Source organism: Alexandromys fortis, unplaced genomic scaffold, assembly GCF_014885135.2.
Source record: "Alexandromys fortis isolate MF-2015 unplaced genomic scaffold, M_Fortis_MF-2015_v1.1 scaffold_27, whole genome shotgun sequence".
Classification (NCBI taxonomy): domain Eukaryota; kingdom Metazoa; phylum Chordata; class Mammalia; order Rodentia; family Cricetidae; genus Alexandromys; species Alexandromys fortis.
The window spans coordinates 8,885,250-8,902,125 of record NW_026067952.1 but is presented as its reverse complement, the minus strand read 5'-3'; the positions used below and the strand labels follow the sequence as shown (position 1 = coordinate 8,902,125).

At 45.3% G+C, this 16,876-nt stretch overlaps 2 protein-coding genes across 8 annotated transcripts in view; both read left to right on the top strand.

Moving 5' to 3' along the window:
* Ralgapb (Ral GTPase activating protein non-catalytic subunit beta) overlaps positions 1-6,708 on the top strand; it is a 79,517-nt gene extending 72,809 nt beyond the window's left edge. For all 6 annotated transcript variants that reach the window (XM_050150873.1, XM_050150871.1, XM_050150876.1 and 3 more), the window contains 4 exons: positions 3,230-3,338; positions 4,001-4,079; positions 5,188-5,336; positions 5,971-6,708. In XM_050150873.1, the coding sequence (XP_050006830.1) occupies positions 3,230-3,338; positions 4,001-4,079; positions 5,188-5,336; positions 5,971-6,164 (531 nt within the window). In that variant the 3' untranslated portion in view covers positions 6,165-6,708. The remainder of the gene's footprint in view (positions 1-3,229; positions 3,339-4,000; positions 4,080-5,187; positions 5,337-5,970) is intronic.
* Positions 6,709-6,858: 150 nt separating this feature from the next.
* Positions 6,859-16,321, top strand: Adig (adipogenin). 2 transcript variants are annotated; one of them, XM_050150878.1, is made up of 3 exons: positions 6,859-11,997; positions 14,276-14,387; positions 16,074-16,321. In XM_050150878.1, exons 1-3 carry the CDS (start codon positions 11,871-11,873, stop codon positions 16,099-16,101), a joined length of 267 nt encoding a protein of 88 aa, XP_050006835.1. In that variant the 5' UTR covers positions 6,859-11,870; the 3' UTR covers positions 16,102-16,321. The 2 variants fall into 2 exon arrangements, with proteins under 2 accessions (XP_050006835.1, XP_050006836.1); XM_050150879.1 differs by having other exon boundaries at positions 14,276-14,405.
* Positions 16,322-16,876: the final 555 nt, after the last annotated feature.

Below are 16,876 nucleotides of genomic sequence, written 5' to 3'. Positions count from 1 at the left end.
AATTAGGACACCGAACATTGACAAAGATTAAATTAGTAAGAAAATAAATGTAGTACTTTGAAGATGTATGTGATACCTTGAAAAGATCAGATTTAATAAGAATCATGGGCAGAGGGGCTGGAGAAATGGCTCAGTGGTTAAGAGCACTGCCTGCTCTTCCAAAGGTCCTGAGTTCAATTCCCAGCAACCACATAGTGGCTCACAACCATCTGTAATGGGGTCTGGTGCCCTCTTCTGGCCAGCAGGCATACATGCAGACAGAATATTGTATACATAATAAATAAATATAACAAAAAAAAAAAAGAATCATGGGCAGAGAGAAGGAGAATTTCATTCTAAAGACATAGAAACCATTTCAGTACAATCATAACGTTTCCCAAAACTAGGGATAGAGATGCCAGTCCAGATACAGGAGGCATGTAGAATATGAGAGTGGACTAGAAAATGAACCTCCCATATCACAGTGTGTTTACATCACTAAATATACAGAACAGACAAAACAAACTGGGCTGGGGAGGTGGCTCAGTGGACAAAGTGGTGGCAAGAGTGCTGAGTACCATCACTGGTCCGTGTTTAAAACATACATCCACAAGGATATCGGAGCGACCAGTTAAGCAAGAGATAGGAAAACACCATTCTAAGACCAACAAAATGAGAGGAATTAATACTGTCCTCTTAATAATACTTTTAATAGTATGGTCTCATTTCTACAATCAAAACACAGACAACAGTTTGAATTTTAAAGAGGGATTTGTTGCCACCAAGAAACACACCACAAGACACCATAAAAAAACTAACTCCTTAGGATTAAAGGATGGAGAAAGGTAGTCCATTAAAATGTAACAAGCAAACAAGCCTTTGTTTTCCTAAATCTGGTAAAAATATACTTGAAACAAAAACTAGTCAAAAGAGTTCCTACATACTCTTCAAAGGAACAGTCAGTCATTAATGGGACATTCTAATTTTAAAACATACATTGAAAATGCGTACACACGGTTTCATAAAGCAAATACTACTAAGTGTAAATTCACGCATTGACCCTATCATAGTAAAAGTATCCAATATTCATCATTTGGACAGGTTATCCCAACAAAAAATAAACAAATCATCCAATGGGATATACTTTAACAAGTATAAATACTAATGGCAAACAAAATGCTTGACTAATGAGAAAGTCACTAAAGAAATTAGGAAATACAAAAATCTCTAGTATCAAAAATGGAAGCACAAATACCAAAAATGTGGGGTACAATGAAAGCAAGCCTAAGAGGAAGATTATAGCTGTAAGTGCCCACACACATAAGAAATCAAATAAATTTCAGATAAACTAACAGTTCACCTTAAGATCTTGGAAAAATAAGAACAGACCAAATCTACAATCACTAGACAGAAAAAAAATTAAGATCAGGGCAAAAATTAGTGAAATGGAATCAGAAAAACAAAGAATCACTGCAGCAAAGAGCTGGTTCTTTCACAAGATGGACAAACCTTCATTCAGCCTAACTGATGGAAAGAGAGAAAGGCAGGTGTGGTGGTGCATGCCTTTAATCCCAGCACTGGGTCTGCAAGTGGGTCTCTGAGTTTGAGGCCAGCCTGGTCTGCAAAGCGAGTTCCAGGACTTCTAGGGCTGTTACACAGAGAAACCCTGTCTGAAAAAACAAGAAGAAAGAAGAGAAATCATAAATGACTAAAACTATAAACCTAAGTGAAGTAACTTGTTCTTACAGATAACTGTGAAATTCAGAAAATGATCAGGATGTGCCTTAAAAACGTGTATTACACAGAAAACCTAAAAAAACATGGACACTTTTTAGGTACATCGGGCATACCAAAATTAAATCAAGGTGAGGTCATTTTAACAGACTTATAACAAGCAGCGTTGTTAAAGGACTTAAAAAAGAAATCTTTCCTAAAAGAGAGCCGTCCTGGATTAGCTTCACTTCTGAATCTGCTGACTTGTAAAGGACTAACACCAGTGTTTCTCAGGCTGTTAACAACAGGAAGCACAGAACACTCCAGAACTGGTTTCTTTTCTGAAACCAGTATTCTGATACCACAACAAGATACAGACATACAGACACAACAAAAGGAAGATAGACCAATCTATATAGTTGCAAAAATTCTCAACAAAATATTTGCATTCCCAAATCAAGATCGCATTGAAAAGATCATTGGCTTTGATCAAGTTATCTTTATTCTAGAGATTTAGCAATAGTTTTACATACAAAAATCAATAAATGTAATAATACACTATGTAAACATTTTCTAAAGAGTAGAAATCAGATGATCATCTCAATATATTTAGAAAAGCCTTATGACAAGATCTGAACTCCTTCATTATGAAGAGATGGCTCAGTGATTAAAAGCAACTACTGCTCTTGCAGAGGACTGACTTTGGTTTTCAGCATCCATGTTGGGTGCTATCACCACAGCTCCAGGGAATCCAGTGCCCTCTGCTTCATCCTTGGGCACCCACAGACACAGACACACAGATACATAAATAAATCTTTAAAAAGAAAACAGATGCATCTAAGAGAATTAAGACAGCCTCAGAAAAATATGTTCTTTTTTGTGAGTTAGATTTTGTATAGTTACATAAAATTATGTACAGATATAGAAAAAGAAACATTATATACTATAGAACATCATGCATAATAATAAATGCACCTTAATATATTGACACATAACCAAAAGTAGTTCACTAAAAATAAGCCAGTTGAGTGGCTGAAAAGGCAAATGTGCATGAGCTTGCCTCAAAGACCAGTGAACTCTTGTCTTTTGCAGACAATATGAGGAAAATCAGGTATAGATTGCTACTGGAACATTTCATCTCAGAACTAGAGATAACTTTCTGATGTTGCATTTTAGAGACTAAGATCACTAGACAAAACAGTTGTATTTCTTTATCTGGGAAACGTACAGCTTTCTGGCCACGACAGAGGTAGATTCAGTCCTTTTAAACCTTTGTTAAAATATGACATGCAAATTTTATTGCTTTTTATGCAAATTGTAATTGTTCAGTATTCGTTTTATACTTAAAAGTTGTATCATGCTGGGCAGTGGTGACACCTTTAATCCCAGCACTAGAGAGACAGAGGCAGGCGGATCTCTGTGAGTTCTAGGCTGGCGTGGTCTACAAGAGCTAGTTCCAGGACAGCTAGGGCTACACACAGATACCCTGTCTCGGAAAACAAAACAAAAACCGTCTTTCTCCTTTTCTGTCATATAGCTTAGTCCCAGTTCCAGAATGAAGAAACTGCCTCAGGGTCGCCCTGTGCCTCCCCTTGGACCTGAGACAAGAGTGTCTGTAGTCTGGGTGGAACGCTACGATGATATAGGTACTGTATGAGGAAAAAGGTTTTCTCTAAGAACGATTAAGTTGCCAGTGACCTACCAAATGTCTGAAAAGGGCGGATACAGAGACTTGCAGTTCATAAACCTGGGTTTGTATTCCAGCTTCTCTACCCATTTCAAGAAACCTGTTAATTGGGCATACTTGTGACCCTTCTTTTCTAGTTATGAATATTTGATAGATTAGTAGATACAAAGTTATTAACTGTTTTGTTTGTTTCCTAGTTAGTGTTCCCAGCCTCCCAGGAGCTCTGGGCCATCTTTCCATGTGCAAAGGTGGTCTCGTTTTTATATAATTGCTTCCTTTGTCCTTAAAAGTTCTGCCATGGATAACTTTCTTAGGATTTTCATTTGATTTAAGAGCATCAGAAATGCGTGCTTAGCTTAGCACCCTGTCCAGCTCAGGGTTTATAGGAAAGTGTCATTCTGCTTCTAACCACGCCCTCACAGCTACAGGTCATATTCTCTGAAAGCCCTCTGCTTTTGGTGCACTTGGCCAAACATTGTGAAAGACAGCTGTTCTTATGTGGGGAGTCATTAGGGTTCCACACTGTGGTGCAGCACAGATGGTACTTGTTGCTGCCTGTGAAGAGGTTAGGAAATGAATTCGGGAAAATCAGGCGGTGGTAACTGTAATGTTGTTTTCTAGAAAACTTTCCCCTGTCAGATCTGATGACAGAGATCAGCACTGGTGTGGAAACTACTGCTAACAGTAGCACCTCTCTGAGGTATGTCCTCTTCTTTGCTTGAGCTTATCAGCATGTCTGTCTGTGTCTGTTGGTTACACTCAATAAAAGAATAAACTACTGCTAACAGTAGCACTTCTCTGAGGTATGTCCTCTTCTTTGCTTGAGTTTATCAGCATGTCTGTCTGTATCTGTTGGTTACACTTAATAAAAGAATAAAGAATTATAATCAAACAATAGTTAAAGGCAAATAAGGAAAGAATCAGGACCTGGAGAGATGGCTTGGTGGTTAAGAACATTTGTTTTTGCAGAAGATCCAAATTTAAAAAAAAATAAAAATTTTAAAGAATCAAAGAAAGGGCTGGCAAGATGGCATTTATGTGGCCCCCTTTTCCATGTTTAAATATGTGATAGACTAGTAGATACAGCTGTAAGCTATTTGGTTTCCCAGTCTTCTCAGGAGCTTTGAAGAGGGAAAAAGCCAGCATGTGAAATGCTCAGGAAAAAACAAAATTAAAAACTTAACTTACTGAAATACAATTGTTATACAAAAAGTTGTGCATATTTGGCGTGTTCAGTCTTAAATTTGGAGGTATATTTTACATATGAAACCATCACCACTATATCCTGTAAACATACATTATCACCTCTAGAAGTCCCATACCACTCACAGTACCTATAATTTATTATTTTTTTGTTTTTTGAGACCATTTGTTATTATTATTATTATTGCTATTACTATTTGCTTTGCCCTCTTAGACTTTTAATAATGTAATGCAGTATTACAGCCTTACTCAGTATAATGAACACTTGACTTCTAGGACTTACTTGGTCTGCATAAATGAAATTTTGTATTTTTCCACCAAAAACCTTCCTGTTTCCATATTTAAGGACCTTGTAATCTCTTGACTTTATTTTATGTTCTTCAGATAAATTCTATTATGTAGAAGAATTTATCTTTCTATGTGTAACTTATACGTATGTATATATAATTACCGTATTGGACTTTTGCTGTTACTGCTTGTGCTCTGGGCTCTGTCTTGACACTGTCGCAGCCATGCTGACAGCAGGTCCCAGGCCCTGATACGTGTTCTTACACCTCATAGAAAAGATTCTTGTGTCTGAACTAAAAGGACTTATCTTTTCTAAGATCTACAACTCTTGAAAAAGAAGTCCCAGTAATCTTCATCCACCCTTTAAACACTGGATTGTTCCGGATAAAAATCCAAGGAGCCACTGGAAAATTTAACATGGTCATCCCCCTTGTTGATGGGATGATAGTCAGCCGGCGAGCCCTGGGTAAGTGCTGTGTGTCCTGAAGGACAGCAGTCCTGACTTTCTTTGTTCTCCTTCACCTTTAAATTTTATTTTATTCTTATTCTTTGATAATCTCATAGATGTATTTAATGAATTTTAGTCCTTTTTCACTTCACAGTACATTGATTGCCTCATTCCTCTTTGTTCTACTGAGGCCCTGTCAACATTTTATGGTGTGTGTCCCACTGAATTTAGATAGGCCCCATGTATGGCTGTGGGTTGGAGGTTATTGTTCCATAGAATGCCAGCAACTGTATCGCTGTTTGCCTTCTTTAACACTTTCATAAAACACAAGTAAGGAGCTGGTCTTAATAGTCGCTGCATGTAGAAAATGCTGCCGTTTAAGCTTTAATCTGGTAATATAAAAAGGCCTTCACTAACTGAATGAATTAACTACATAACTAAAGAGGAAAACAGAGAAGATGGGCTGTGGAATAGCAGCTTTGACTCTGTCCTGAGCTAATGTCTCTCTCAGCAGTTTCATCTTGGTGCTGTGTTTGTTTCTGAGGTGGGAAACCATGGGATTGCAGTGAAAGAGTTGTAGTGTTGAGAAAATGGTCCCTTGAACATAGCTCACCTGACAGCTTACTAACAGTTATTCTCACCTGTCTTCAAGGCTTTCTGGTGCGGCAGACTGTAATAAATATTTGTAGAAGAAAGAGACTGGAGAGTGATTCCTACAGTCCTCCACATGTCCGTCGGAAACAGAAAATCACTGACATTGTCAACAAATACCGGAATAAGCAGTTGGAGCCAGAGTTTTATACTGCCCTTTTCCAGGAGGTTGGGCTCAAGAACTGCAGCTCTTAGAGCACAGTCTGCCCAGGGCAGTGGACTGCAAAATGGGCTCTGACATCCAAGCAAGACAGTCCTGAAAAACACAAGCGAATCACTCCCAAGACTCACTGTTCAATCACCAGAACCACGATGTGAAGCCACTGGCTCGACTGCCTGCTTTCTGATGATGGACCTCACATAGTCACACTCCTGCTGAAAAGGACAGCAAGCATTTTAGCCATAAACTTTATTTTAAAGTGACAATTTTAGTAAATATAAGCCTTTTGAGGATAAAGGCTTTTATGCATCAGTTAAATACATGCATTGGTAGTGTCAACAGGCTTGCAAGGTAGGAGCTGAAGATAGTTTATACCTCGCTTTTTAGGAGGGTGTATTCAAAATTAAAATCAGTCTCAGAACCTTCCAGAACTTTTTAAGGCTCAAGTTGACACCGTGAAGGAGGAGGTAGCAGCTTTGTGCTCATGTTTCGATCTATTTGTTACCTGTCATACTGACAGGTGAAACATAAAGGGTTTTACTCAGATGAGTCTGACATTAAAATATTTCCTATTTCTTTCTCCATGTTTAAGTAAGTTGTCCCTCTCTCTGCTGTGGAGATCTGTCATATGGCCTCAGCTTTTTAGCAGACAGATGGCAGTGGAGGCACAGCTGTGTACTCTAATGGCTGTGAGTGAGCAACGATGCCTTCGTTCTCCGTGACTGTTCAGTTCGATGGCCTGATGATAGGGTAGACATGGTTTCTTGATTAAATACCAATAATGGGAGTTCACAACAGGCTGAAAATTATTTCAGGACCAAGCAGCAAGCTGCAGTAGTTCTTGGAGGGTTCTATTCATGGTTCAGGAGGAAGTGTCCCACTGCCACTCACTCAGCTCTTTAGAGAGCAGCTGCTTCACAATCCATAGAATCAGAGTCATCTCCATAGGTGGCAGCTGCTGTTATGTTTCCTGGTCTTAGCCAGCTGAAGGTACAAGTTCCCTGCCAGGACTCTGGAATATTTCAGTCACTTGACTGTTGTTTTTCTGCAAGGGACTAAGCATAGGAGGTGGCCAGAACCAAACTGTTTTAGGACTCCTGTTACAGTGTTCACTATATTCCAATTTTTATGTTCTTACTCCTTCAGTAAGATTATTTGTCTTAGAAAACAAATAACATGTATAGTCCAAAGAAGAATAATCAGAGATTAACAGGGCTATTCCCCCGCTGTCATTAAGATCTGCAGATCAGGGTCTACTGTTTGGTTTGAGGTTTTGCTCTTTCCCTAGGATATTAGGGGCAGTGTTATACCCGCTCATCTGTGCAGGTGCCTCCATTCTAGAAGTATGTCTTCTGCGGTCCCTGAGCAAGAACCATGGGTGTAGCATCCCGTAGGCTGGTTTGCCACAACCCCCCCTTTTTTTTCTCTACTCAGGTACAGACCCCCCCTCTCCTCCAATCTTCCTTGTTCTTGGTGTCATCCTCTTCCTTCCCACTGTGAGTCTAGTTTCCATTCAAGGCATAGTGTTCTGTCTTTATTTTTTTTTTAAAGTCAGGCAATAATCTAATGTCTTCAGGTGATACCGTGGGGTAAGGAATGGTAAAAATTAGTAGTGAGGTTTTTCCTAAAAATATTCTAGTAATTCAGCAAGAAGAGGTGAAATTGAACAACCTTTAAGATCCTTCCAGACTGACACTTAATTTCTTGTTCTGTGTGAGGTGAATAAAGAATTTGTACATACATGTGCAACTTAGAACATTGCAGAGGCTACAGATAACTGATAAAGATGTACTTCTTTCCTACTCTGGGGATTGTTTAAATAATACCAGAAAGATGACGTATGGGATTTATGTGTTGGGGTGGGCTTTCTGGCCCTTCCCCTTCGGTTGGCTCTAATTTTGATAACTTTGGTAAGAGAACAACAATGGCAGATGTAGATTGAAATCTGGGGTACATGGTGATTCCCCAAGAAGGGAGGGAAGCCCTAGTGTGTACAGCCAACAGAACTTGGGATGCACCCCCTCACTGGTTCCTTCTGCTCCACACACCATCTACCTACCAGAGGGTGTGATAAGAGCCTTCGGTCTCAGAGTGTGGTTTGGAATCCTGCTCGTTGAGTTCACCCTCCTGCCTGCGCTAAGATCACTTTGAACAGAATCTTGTCAGAGGAACATACTTAGTACTTACAATAATCTTAGAAGTTCACTTGATAAATTTGCCCACACAGGCTCAGAAACTTTGAAGAAATACTGGAACCAATCTGGACTATGGTTTAAACTGTTCGGTTGCTGTACTTGGATGCCTAGGCACTCTCAAAGAGGAACATTTGCTAAGGGTATTTAGGCTGGCAGCCCCCTCCTGTTCACTTCTGAAACTGGGGGCGGGAGTAGGGGATTGCTCCTTTGCCTGGGAGCACAGGAGACAGGGCTCTTAACTTCTTCAAACTTTGCTGCCACCTTTCCCATTTGTCTAGAGTTTCCTCTTAAGGCCTCCTGGCCTTTGGCTCCTTGAAAAGAACTCCAGTGGTAGGGCAGCCCTCCCGGCCATACAGATGCATGTGCCATGCACATGTGTATATGAGCATCTCCCTCTTCAGCTCCCCGATCTTAGGGTAGCTCCATCATGGGGCTCACCCATAAAAACACCTACACTTTGGCTGGCCCTGTCGTTGTCTGGCTCACAGGTAGTAGGACAGCCTGGAAGAACAGCTCCCTGTCTGCATTAGGGGAGAATCAGGTTCTGCAGGCTGACCTCTACAGTGATGAGTTTTCCAGGGTGTATTCCTATTGAGAAGTGGAACTTCCCCACAGAGTCAGCCTTGGTCAGAGCTGGGTAGGTGGTGACAACTGTCTTAGAGGACATTTGACACTCTCCTGGCGTCAGTTGTCCATTAGCATTTAAAGCCTGTTCAGGCCGGATCTTTGGTGTTAACAGTGACCATTGGCACCCGCTGGTCCGTTCTCAGCACTCCCTGACATTCCCTCTTCCTGAGGGATCCACCTGGCAGTGGAGTCACTTGTCTCACTGCTGGCAGAGCCCGGCATTGCATAGTGTTTTCTCAGAACAGCCACCCTTGTTCTTCAGACAAGCTTTTTTAGTGATGAGAGGAAATGTGTAATTTGGGATTCCACAGTGCCTTGCATATGGTAGGCGCCCAATACCTATTTGTTGAAGCAAATCAAGTTCTTTGTCCCCACAGTGACCAACGCATCTTCCTCCGAAGGGCTTGGCAGTTGTGGCTAAAATCTAAGTATCATTATTTGCTCGAAACCATATTTACAGTTTGTATGAATTTCGGTATATTGCCAAGATGGGATCTTTTTTTCCTATTGTATTTTCTGTAAATATTTCTGCCACTGATCTGTAAAGTAAAGGAGATGTAAATATGAAGGTGTGCCTGTGTCCCTCGCTGCCTGTGCTGGATCTGCGCTAGCCTGGGAAGAAGGTGCAGAGGTTCGTATTTATGCCTGTCCTCCGTCCACAAGAAACCCACAGGATAATGAATGTAATACACGCAGTCAATTAAATTTTAAGGAGCTTCTTATCTAATAACTTGGTGTGTCCTTTTGGTTATCAGCCACAGGGCTGGCTCCTGCTTGGTCATTCTGACGTCACTCTCCAGGAGGGTCTGCTCAGTTTTAGCTAATCTAGGTTTTCACTCTAGGTTTTTTACTTTTCCTGAAATACTCAAAATTAGGCTAATTTTAAGAGAAAAGGACATGTCCTTCTAATGCTGGCAGGAGTGTGTAGAATTAAGATACAAAGGCTGGAAGTTGGGGGATGAGTGAGTCCTGGGGTTTTCTGCCTGTAGAGAAAAGTAAGGACATTCCCAGATGGAGAGGGCACAGAGGTCACCTGTGCCCTCACTGCCCCTTTGCACTGGTTGGCTCAGAGGGCTTTACAAGAAACATGTTGGGGCCATGAGCCTGGGTCATAGGTGATGGGCTGGCGAATCTTGGATACATAAGTGAGAGCTGTTAATATGCCTGCCTGCACCCGGAGCCACCCCTCCAGCCTGGCACCAACTCCACAGAACGGCTGTCCTGCTGCATGTGAGCTGCCTGGGACCCAGAGCCGCCCTCTCCCTTTTTCTTATCCAGCTCTACCTGCCAGCACAGGACCTACAGCTGGGCCAATTGGCACAAGAAGCTGACTTCAGTGGCCCATTTTGCGAAAGTTTCATAGCTAGCCAAAAATATAAGCATTCAAGTTTTTCCACCTCTGTAGCTCAGCTCTCCGACACACCTCCATACTGACCCGGCACCTAGAAATCCCAGCCCCGACTGCTCCTTTTCTGGCCTCTGGGCCTGCCTTGTCCACAGCCTGCCGTGTTCTTAGGTGCACGTTTGAATCCTGTTTACCCAGACTCCTGTGGGTTTACTCAGCCTGGCCTGGTTCCCCTTCTCTGTAGACAGGCGTCCTCCTCCATGTCTTGCCCTCTAACCCAATTTTGATGCATCAGCTTCCCAGTCTAGGACAACCCTGACTTCAACCTGTGCTCTTCCACTATGAGATGCTGTGTTCTCCCGCATCATGCCTGCCTCCCGCCCAGTCATGACTCAACCGCAGGGGTGCAGCCTCAATGAAGGAGGGTGAGCCTAGGAACTGGCACGTTTAACGTACCTCCCAGCCCCACTCATCTTTTGAAGACTGCACAGGCCAGTTTATTACAGACATCCCCTGACTCCCAATGAATGCCCACTTCCTGCCACAAGTGTAAGTCCAGCCCAGGTGGGAAGGATGAGAGGTGTTGTCTTGCCCCACCGAGACAAGGGGGCAAGTTTTTAGAAGTCCCTTGCTAAAACGCCTAATAAAGGTAAGTAGAGGAAGCTTCAATATAATGTTAGTGTTAAGTGGTGGCTCAGTGTGTGGCCCGACAGGTTTAGCCTACAGCGTTCTAACGAAGTCTGATCCCATCTGTTTGTGTTTGGAGGGGCAGATGCACCCAGGTGTTTTCCTGGTCTCTATTAGAACGGGATCTTTGGCTGGATGGAGCTTGCCGTTTCGGCTATTCTTGCTAGCCAGCTTGGCCCTAGGATTCCCTGCCTCTGCTGGGATTACAGGAAGGCTGACAAACCCACCTTTATGTGGATTCTGGAGCCCTCCCCCCAACTCTGGGCCTCATTTCTGGGATAGGCATCTTATTCCCCTCCCCTGTCTCCTGTTTTAAACTTGGGAGACTCCACATAAAAACCAGATGTTAGGCTCTTGTGGGGGTGGGCAGTGTGGCAATGCTGCATCTGCCTTTCCTATGTGGCAACTGTTGCTGGAGCTCCCCAGTCTCTTACCTTCCAGCACCGAGCTTCCTCCGTTCCCGACAGTGCCCTGTCCCACAAGCGCGGCGTGTGCGTGTGCGTGCGCGTGTGTGTACGTGCCACTGGAAGCAGCACCCGGGGCCCTAGCTGGTTCATGGCCACACTAACTATGAGTAGGCGAGTACCTTTTGTGGGCCGATGTTTGTCCTTCTGTTTCTCTGAGTTTAGAATTGCTCAGTTCCCTCAGAGGCTCGCATGAGCCCTGTGGCTGCTGGGCTAGTCCAGCCCTGGCCGTCCTCAGAAGTCAGCCTGTCTCCCAGCCAGACCCTTTCAGCTCCCTCTGCCTGAGGACTGTGACTTCCTTGTTACATCACACTCACTGTTAAGTCACAATTGGGCTGAAAGCAGAGCCTGGCCAAGCCGCCAGGCACTCAGGGGCAGCCTGCCTGCTCAATCCAGGTGGCTTCACATGGCCACAGGTGCACAATGAAGTACCCTCTTGTGCCGCTGGTGAACGACCTCACGCTCTCTTTCCTGGTGTTCTGGCTCTGCCTGCCCGTGGCTTTGCTGCTGTTCTTGATGATCCTCTGGTTACAGTTCTTACTCAGTCAAGGTAAGCTGGTCCAGGCTGGTCTCTTCATTTTGGAAGTGGGCACAGAAGGGGAATAGCGCAGCATTTTAAATGCAGCTCCAGTTGAAATAAGTTTTTTTTTCTTCCTTTCTTCCTCCCTATTGTGTTTTGTTGTTGTTTGGTTGTTTTTGAGGTATGGTCTTATTAGACAGCCCCAGCTGTCCTGGAATTCACTATGTAGACCAGGCTGGTCTTGGACTCAGGTCTGCCTGCCTCTGCCTCCTGAGTGCTGGGATTGAAGGTGTGCACTGGCATGCTGGCGACTGGGAGTTTCCTAACAGAGTTTGATTGACGCGTATGTGTGTCTGCTTGTCTGTGGCCCCTCAGGGCCACTGCTAGTGCTCAGGCTGAGCTGCTGAATTAGGAAACAGTGCTCAGGTACCGAGCAGAGCTCGGACTGGCCCTCAGCTTTATTCGGACCCTCCCCTGTGTGGTTTTGTAAACAGCGTGAACAGCGGGGCATAGCAGCCTTTGCTGTTTTGAGGGGGGAGGTCACACTATTCTGGTTTTTGGCCAGGCCTTCTCTGGTACACAGGATCATGGAGGCTTGTTGACAATGGTCCTGACTGCAGCACTTTAGCAAGACTGGGTAAAGCAGTTCTCAACCTGTGGGTCACGACCCTCTCACAGGGGTCACATCAGACATCCTGCATGTCAGATACATTACAGTTCATAACAGCAGCAAAATTACAGAGAAGAAGTAACAATGAAAATAATTTTATGGTCGCGGTTTACCACGGCTTGAGGAACTGTATTAAAGGGTCTTAGCATTAGGAAGGCTGAGAGCCACTGAACTAAAGGCTAACATAACTGACCTTGAAAGAGGCTAGGTGGCCAGAGGGTTGGGATATAGCAAGAGGCACCCTGTCTCCCCAAAGATCCCTCTTAACTCAGAGGCTTTTCTTTCCTGTTTCTAGGCTCTGTGACCTTAGGTCGACTGGGCAACAGTATGCCCAGCTTGCTGCCAGCTCTGGTCACAAGTTACTGAGGCGATGTGAGCAGCACCCTGCACTGCCTGCCCCATGATCCTCTTGTCTGGCCTGCTCATGGTTTCACTTCAGTTTCCCGGCAAGAGCCTCAGAGGGCCTCGAGTTTCTGAAAAACATGTTTTAAGCATATTCACCTCACTCCCAGGGTGGGCCAGAGTCCTCCCTTGGGGCCCCACCCAGGCAGTTAGGGGAGTTGAGGCTTGTTGGAAGCTGTCTCTGGCTGGGGGTGTGAGTTGGTAGAGTGCCACATAGCACGCAGGAAGCCATGGTTCTGATAAACCAGGCATGGTAATACCTAGTGTACTCTCAGCACTCAGGAGGTAAACACAAGGGGATCTTGTCATCCTCAGCAAGTCTGAAGTCTGGGATACACCAGACCTTCCCTCTGGAGTCTAGTATCGGTTCCTTGATAGATTATACTCAAGTCAACTTTGAACATTTAGAAGTCATTTTGAATGCCTGACGCATACCGTCTCCCTCCAACCCTGAGGAGAATCCTGTAAAGAGTCCCCATTGCCCACATGGGGAAACTGAGGCTTGCCAGGAAGAAGCAACCTGCCCAGGGTCACAGCCTGGGCAATGTCATCGGTACAAATTTCAGGGCTGCCTGAGCCTCAGTTTCCTCACCACAAAGTGAAGGCAGTCACACCCCTGTACACAGGTACACGACTTTCAGGCTGAAGAAAGGCTTTATGAGATCTAGTGCTCTTGTTGCAGGGACCTGCGTACATGGTACCTAGTAGGTGCTTGTAGGCCCAGCCAGTGCCGGCTGAGTCAACGGTAGCTGTGTCAGTGTGGAAGGAAGTACAGCAGTGACTCTGGGTGGCTTCTCTGGAGATGACGTCTTACCTCCGCCTTTGATCTTCAGAGGTGACAGCACCCTGGCGTCACTGTCTTCTCACTCCTAGTTTCTCTGTGTGTTCTGCCCTGGTGCTGGGATCTGGTCCAAGGTGGTTGGTGGCTTGCAGCCTCAATAACCGCAGGCCTGTATTTTTTTTTTTTAGCGTCATACATTCTGAAAGATACGGGTAGATGTCAGGCGTCCATCAGCTTCGGGTGTGCCACCGAGGTCTCCTGTGAAGCGAGTGTGGCGGTTGAGTCGCCCCAGGCCTCTCATGATAGAGGCGTGTGCTTTTAGGAATTCTTTCCTTCACATGTGTGTTCACCACCAAGCAGTACAAATCACAGGTGTTTGGTAATGACTGGCCTAGAAGATGAATGATGGGCAGGTCGGTGACTTGGGGTCTCTTCAGTGTTTCTTGTCTCTACAGAGTCAAAGGAAGATTATTCAGATTTATGTTTCAACTGGGAACCCTGGAGCAAAAGACCTTCTGAGTCTGGCCATGAGGAGACATTCTGTGACTATGAGTACAGGCACTACTGGTGAGCCTGTTCTACCTGGTAAGATCTTTGTGGGGGATCCTGGAGACTGCAGGAAGACCTTGGGCCTGCCAGCAGCTGACTCACGAGGGCAGGCTGCCTTGCTGTATGGCTGCCCTGTGCCCTGGTCATGCTGAAGAACTGACAGTCCTGCCATGCTCTACACGGCTTCAGGGATGTGGCCTGACTGGGACAGTGAGGATATGAAGACAGGGCAGACACACAGACATAGAAAAGCTTGGACCGGGTGATCTGGGTTCTCGGAGGGAGCATGTTTATTGCATACATTTGGATAGGGAGGCAGGGTCCATGGTATACAGCTGGATGAGAAATGTCTTAGGGTTTTATTGCTGAAAAGAGACACCATGACCGTGGCAACTCCTAAAAAGGAACATTTCATTGGGGCTGGCTTACAGTTCAGAGGTTAGGTCCATTATCCTCGTGGTGGTAAGCACGGTTGGCGTGCCGGCAGACATGGTGCTGGAGAAGTAGCTGAGAATTCTTCATCTGGACCCACAGGCAGCAGGAAGAAACTGAGATACACTAGGCCTGGCTTGAGCTTCTGAAACTCAAAGCCTGCCCCCAGTGACACACTGCCTCCAGCAAGGCCACACCTCCCAATAGTGTCAGTCCCTATGAACCTTTGGTGTCATTTCCATTCAAACCACCATGAGAAATCAGGGTCTGTGGTACACAGCTGGGTGAATGTTGGAGGAGGCCGCTAGTTGGTTCCTGGCTGCTCAGAACCGAAATAATCACACAGTAGTAGTAAAGGTGGGGGTGAGGGGTTTCTGAGGTTCAGGACCTCTGATTGGCTGACATTTGTCTAGGGGTGTCCTGGTGAGTATGTGCTATCAGGTGGTCGACATCACACTAATCTTCTGAGCTCCATCACCTGCCCTTTTAAGCTCTCCGTGTCTGGGGTGGGATTCTCCACTCCCATTGCCACCCAACACCCAGTGGCCTTGTCCCCTTCTCTTTCCTACCTCCCTCCACACAGAAGGGCAGCTGACGCAGGTAGCTGACTCTAGCCACCACCTCCGGGCTCAACCTCAGGCTCCCTCACATCCAGCCATGACTGCAGGTCCTGGCGACACACATCTCTCTGTCCTCACGGCTGTCTGACTGTGAACATGGTCAAGCACCATGCTCTCTAGTTGACATGGCTGGTGGAGGTGGAACTGTGAACCAGGGCCCCTCACCCAGCCCTCGCCGTGCCTTAGAGCCCTTGCCTAACCTTTCTGGGCCCCAGAAAAACTCTCACAGAATCGCGTGATGGGTTGGTGTACAGGGTGGGCTTCGTGATTGTTGAAATCCCTCAAGGCCCCATGGTCAGAAGTCTGTGTTTGATTTCACTCCCTGCTATGGCTGTCTTTAATTGTTTTGGTGTCTTAGTGTTTGGGTTTGAACACAGAGACTTAAGCATACTAGGCAAGCTCTGTACCACTGAGTCACACACATCTCCATCCAAAATTCTCAGTTTGGGAACAAGAGACCATCCATGTCCATTGTTTACGGGCCCCATAGTCAATGAACGGGGCAAACAAAGAATGTTTTGACTTCTTGAAAGGGCTCAGCCTGTCTACAGATAGCTCCCCCCCCCCCAATCCACTATGGCTCTTCATCCCTTACCCTTCACTGACTTCATTCCTAGCCCAAGCACTTCTTATTCCTGGCATGTTCGTCTAGGTATCATCTGGGCCCAAGTGGATGGTAGAAAGAGAACACTGGATTCCAAGGAGCCTTCCTGGGACCTCCGGTGGTCAGACCTACCAAGCCTGTTGCCGAATCATCTGTCCTCCATCAACACAGATGACCTGAAGTCTTTCAGAGAAGAGTCAGGCCCAAGGAGTTTATAGGGGACAGCTGGCCAGCTCAACTCCCAGGAGGTGTGGGGTCCCTATTAAAGAAATGGGGTTCTTCTGTGCCCTGCCAGAGCTTCTGATGTCCGTTCATTCACCCCCGACTCCCTCTGGACTGTCCCACCCTCACGTCTGCTCTGTCCCTCTGAGCTTCCAGCATCACCCATCAAGCTCGATCCTTGTTTAGACTGTAGTGTGCCTGTCTACTGCGTCTGCTGTGGTCTCCTTACAACGGGAGCATGTGTGAGTGTTTGCTGTGTGAGCCCCACTCTCCTGAGAGCCTCATGTGGGCTGTGGCTAAAAGGGTTCTATGAGGGGAGATCTTGGTTGTCCCTCAGTTTCAGAGAGGGAAACTGGGCACAGCAGTTGAGTAACTTTGCCAAGACATAGTGGAGGAACAGGGATTCCTACCCAGCCCAGTGATTCCTCAGGCATGTGCTGACTCAGTGTCCATCCTCTCCAGGTGGGGAACTGGACACAGGTGGTGGGAGATTTTTAATTTTTTTTTTTAAGACAGGGCGTACCTATGTAGCTCTAGCCTGGAACTCACTGTGTAGACCATGTTGGCTTCAAACTCACAGAGACTAACCTGCCTCTGCCTCCAGAGTGCTGGGATTAAAGGAATGTGCC

Bases quoted from the DNA above. Each gene is read 5' to 3' on its own strand.
- Adig (XM_050150878.1), top strand. From the start codon at position 11,871: ATGAAGTACCCTCTTGTGCCGCTGGTGAACGACCTCACGCTCTCTTTC. The intron at 11,998-14,275 runs GTAAGCTGGTCC...TTGTCTCTACAG, and splicing joins ACAGTTCTTACTCAGTCAAG to AGTCAAAGGAAGATTATTCA. The intron at 14,388-16,073 runs GTGAGCCTGTTC...ATGTTCGTCTAG, and splicing joins TATGAGTACAGGCACTACTG to GTATCATCTGGGCCCAAGTG.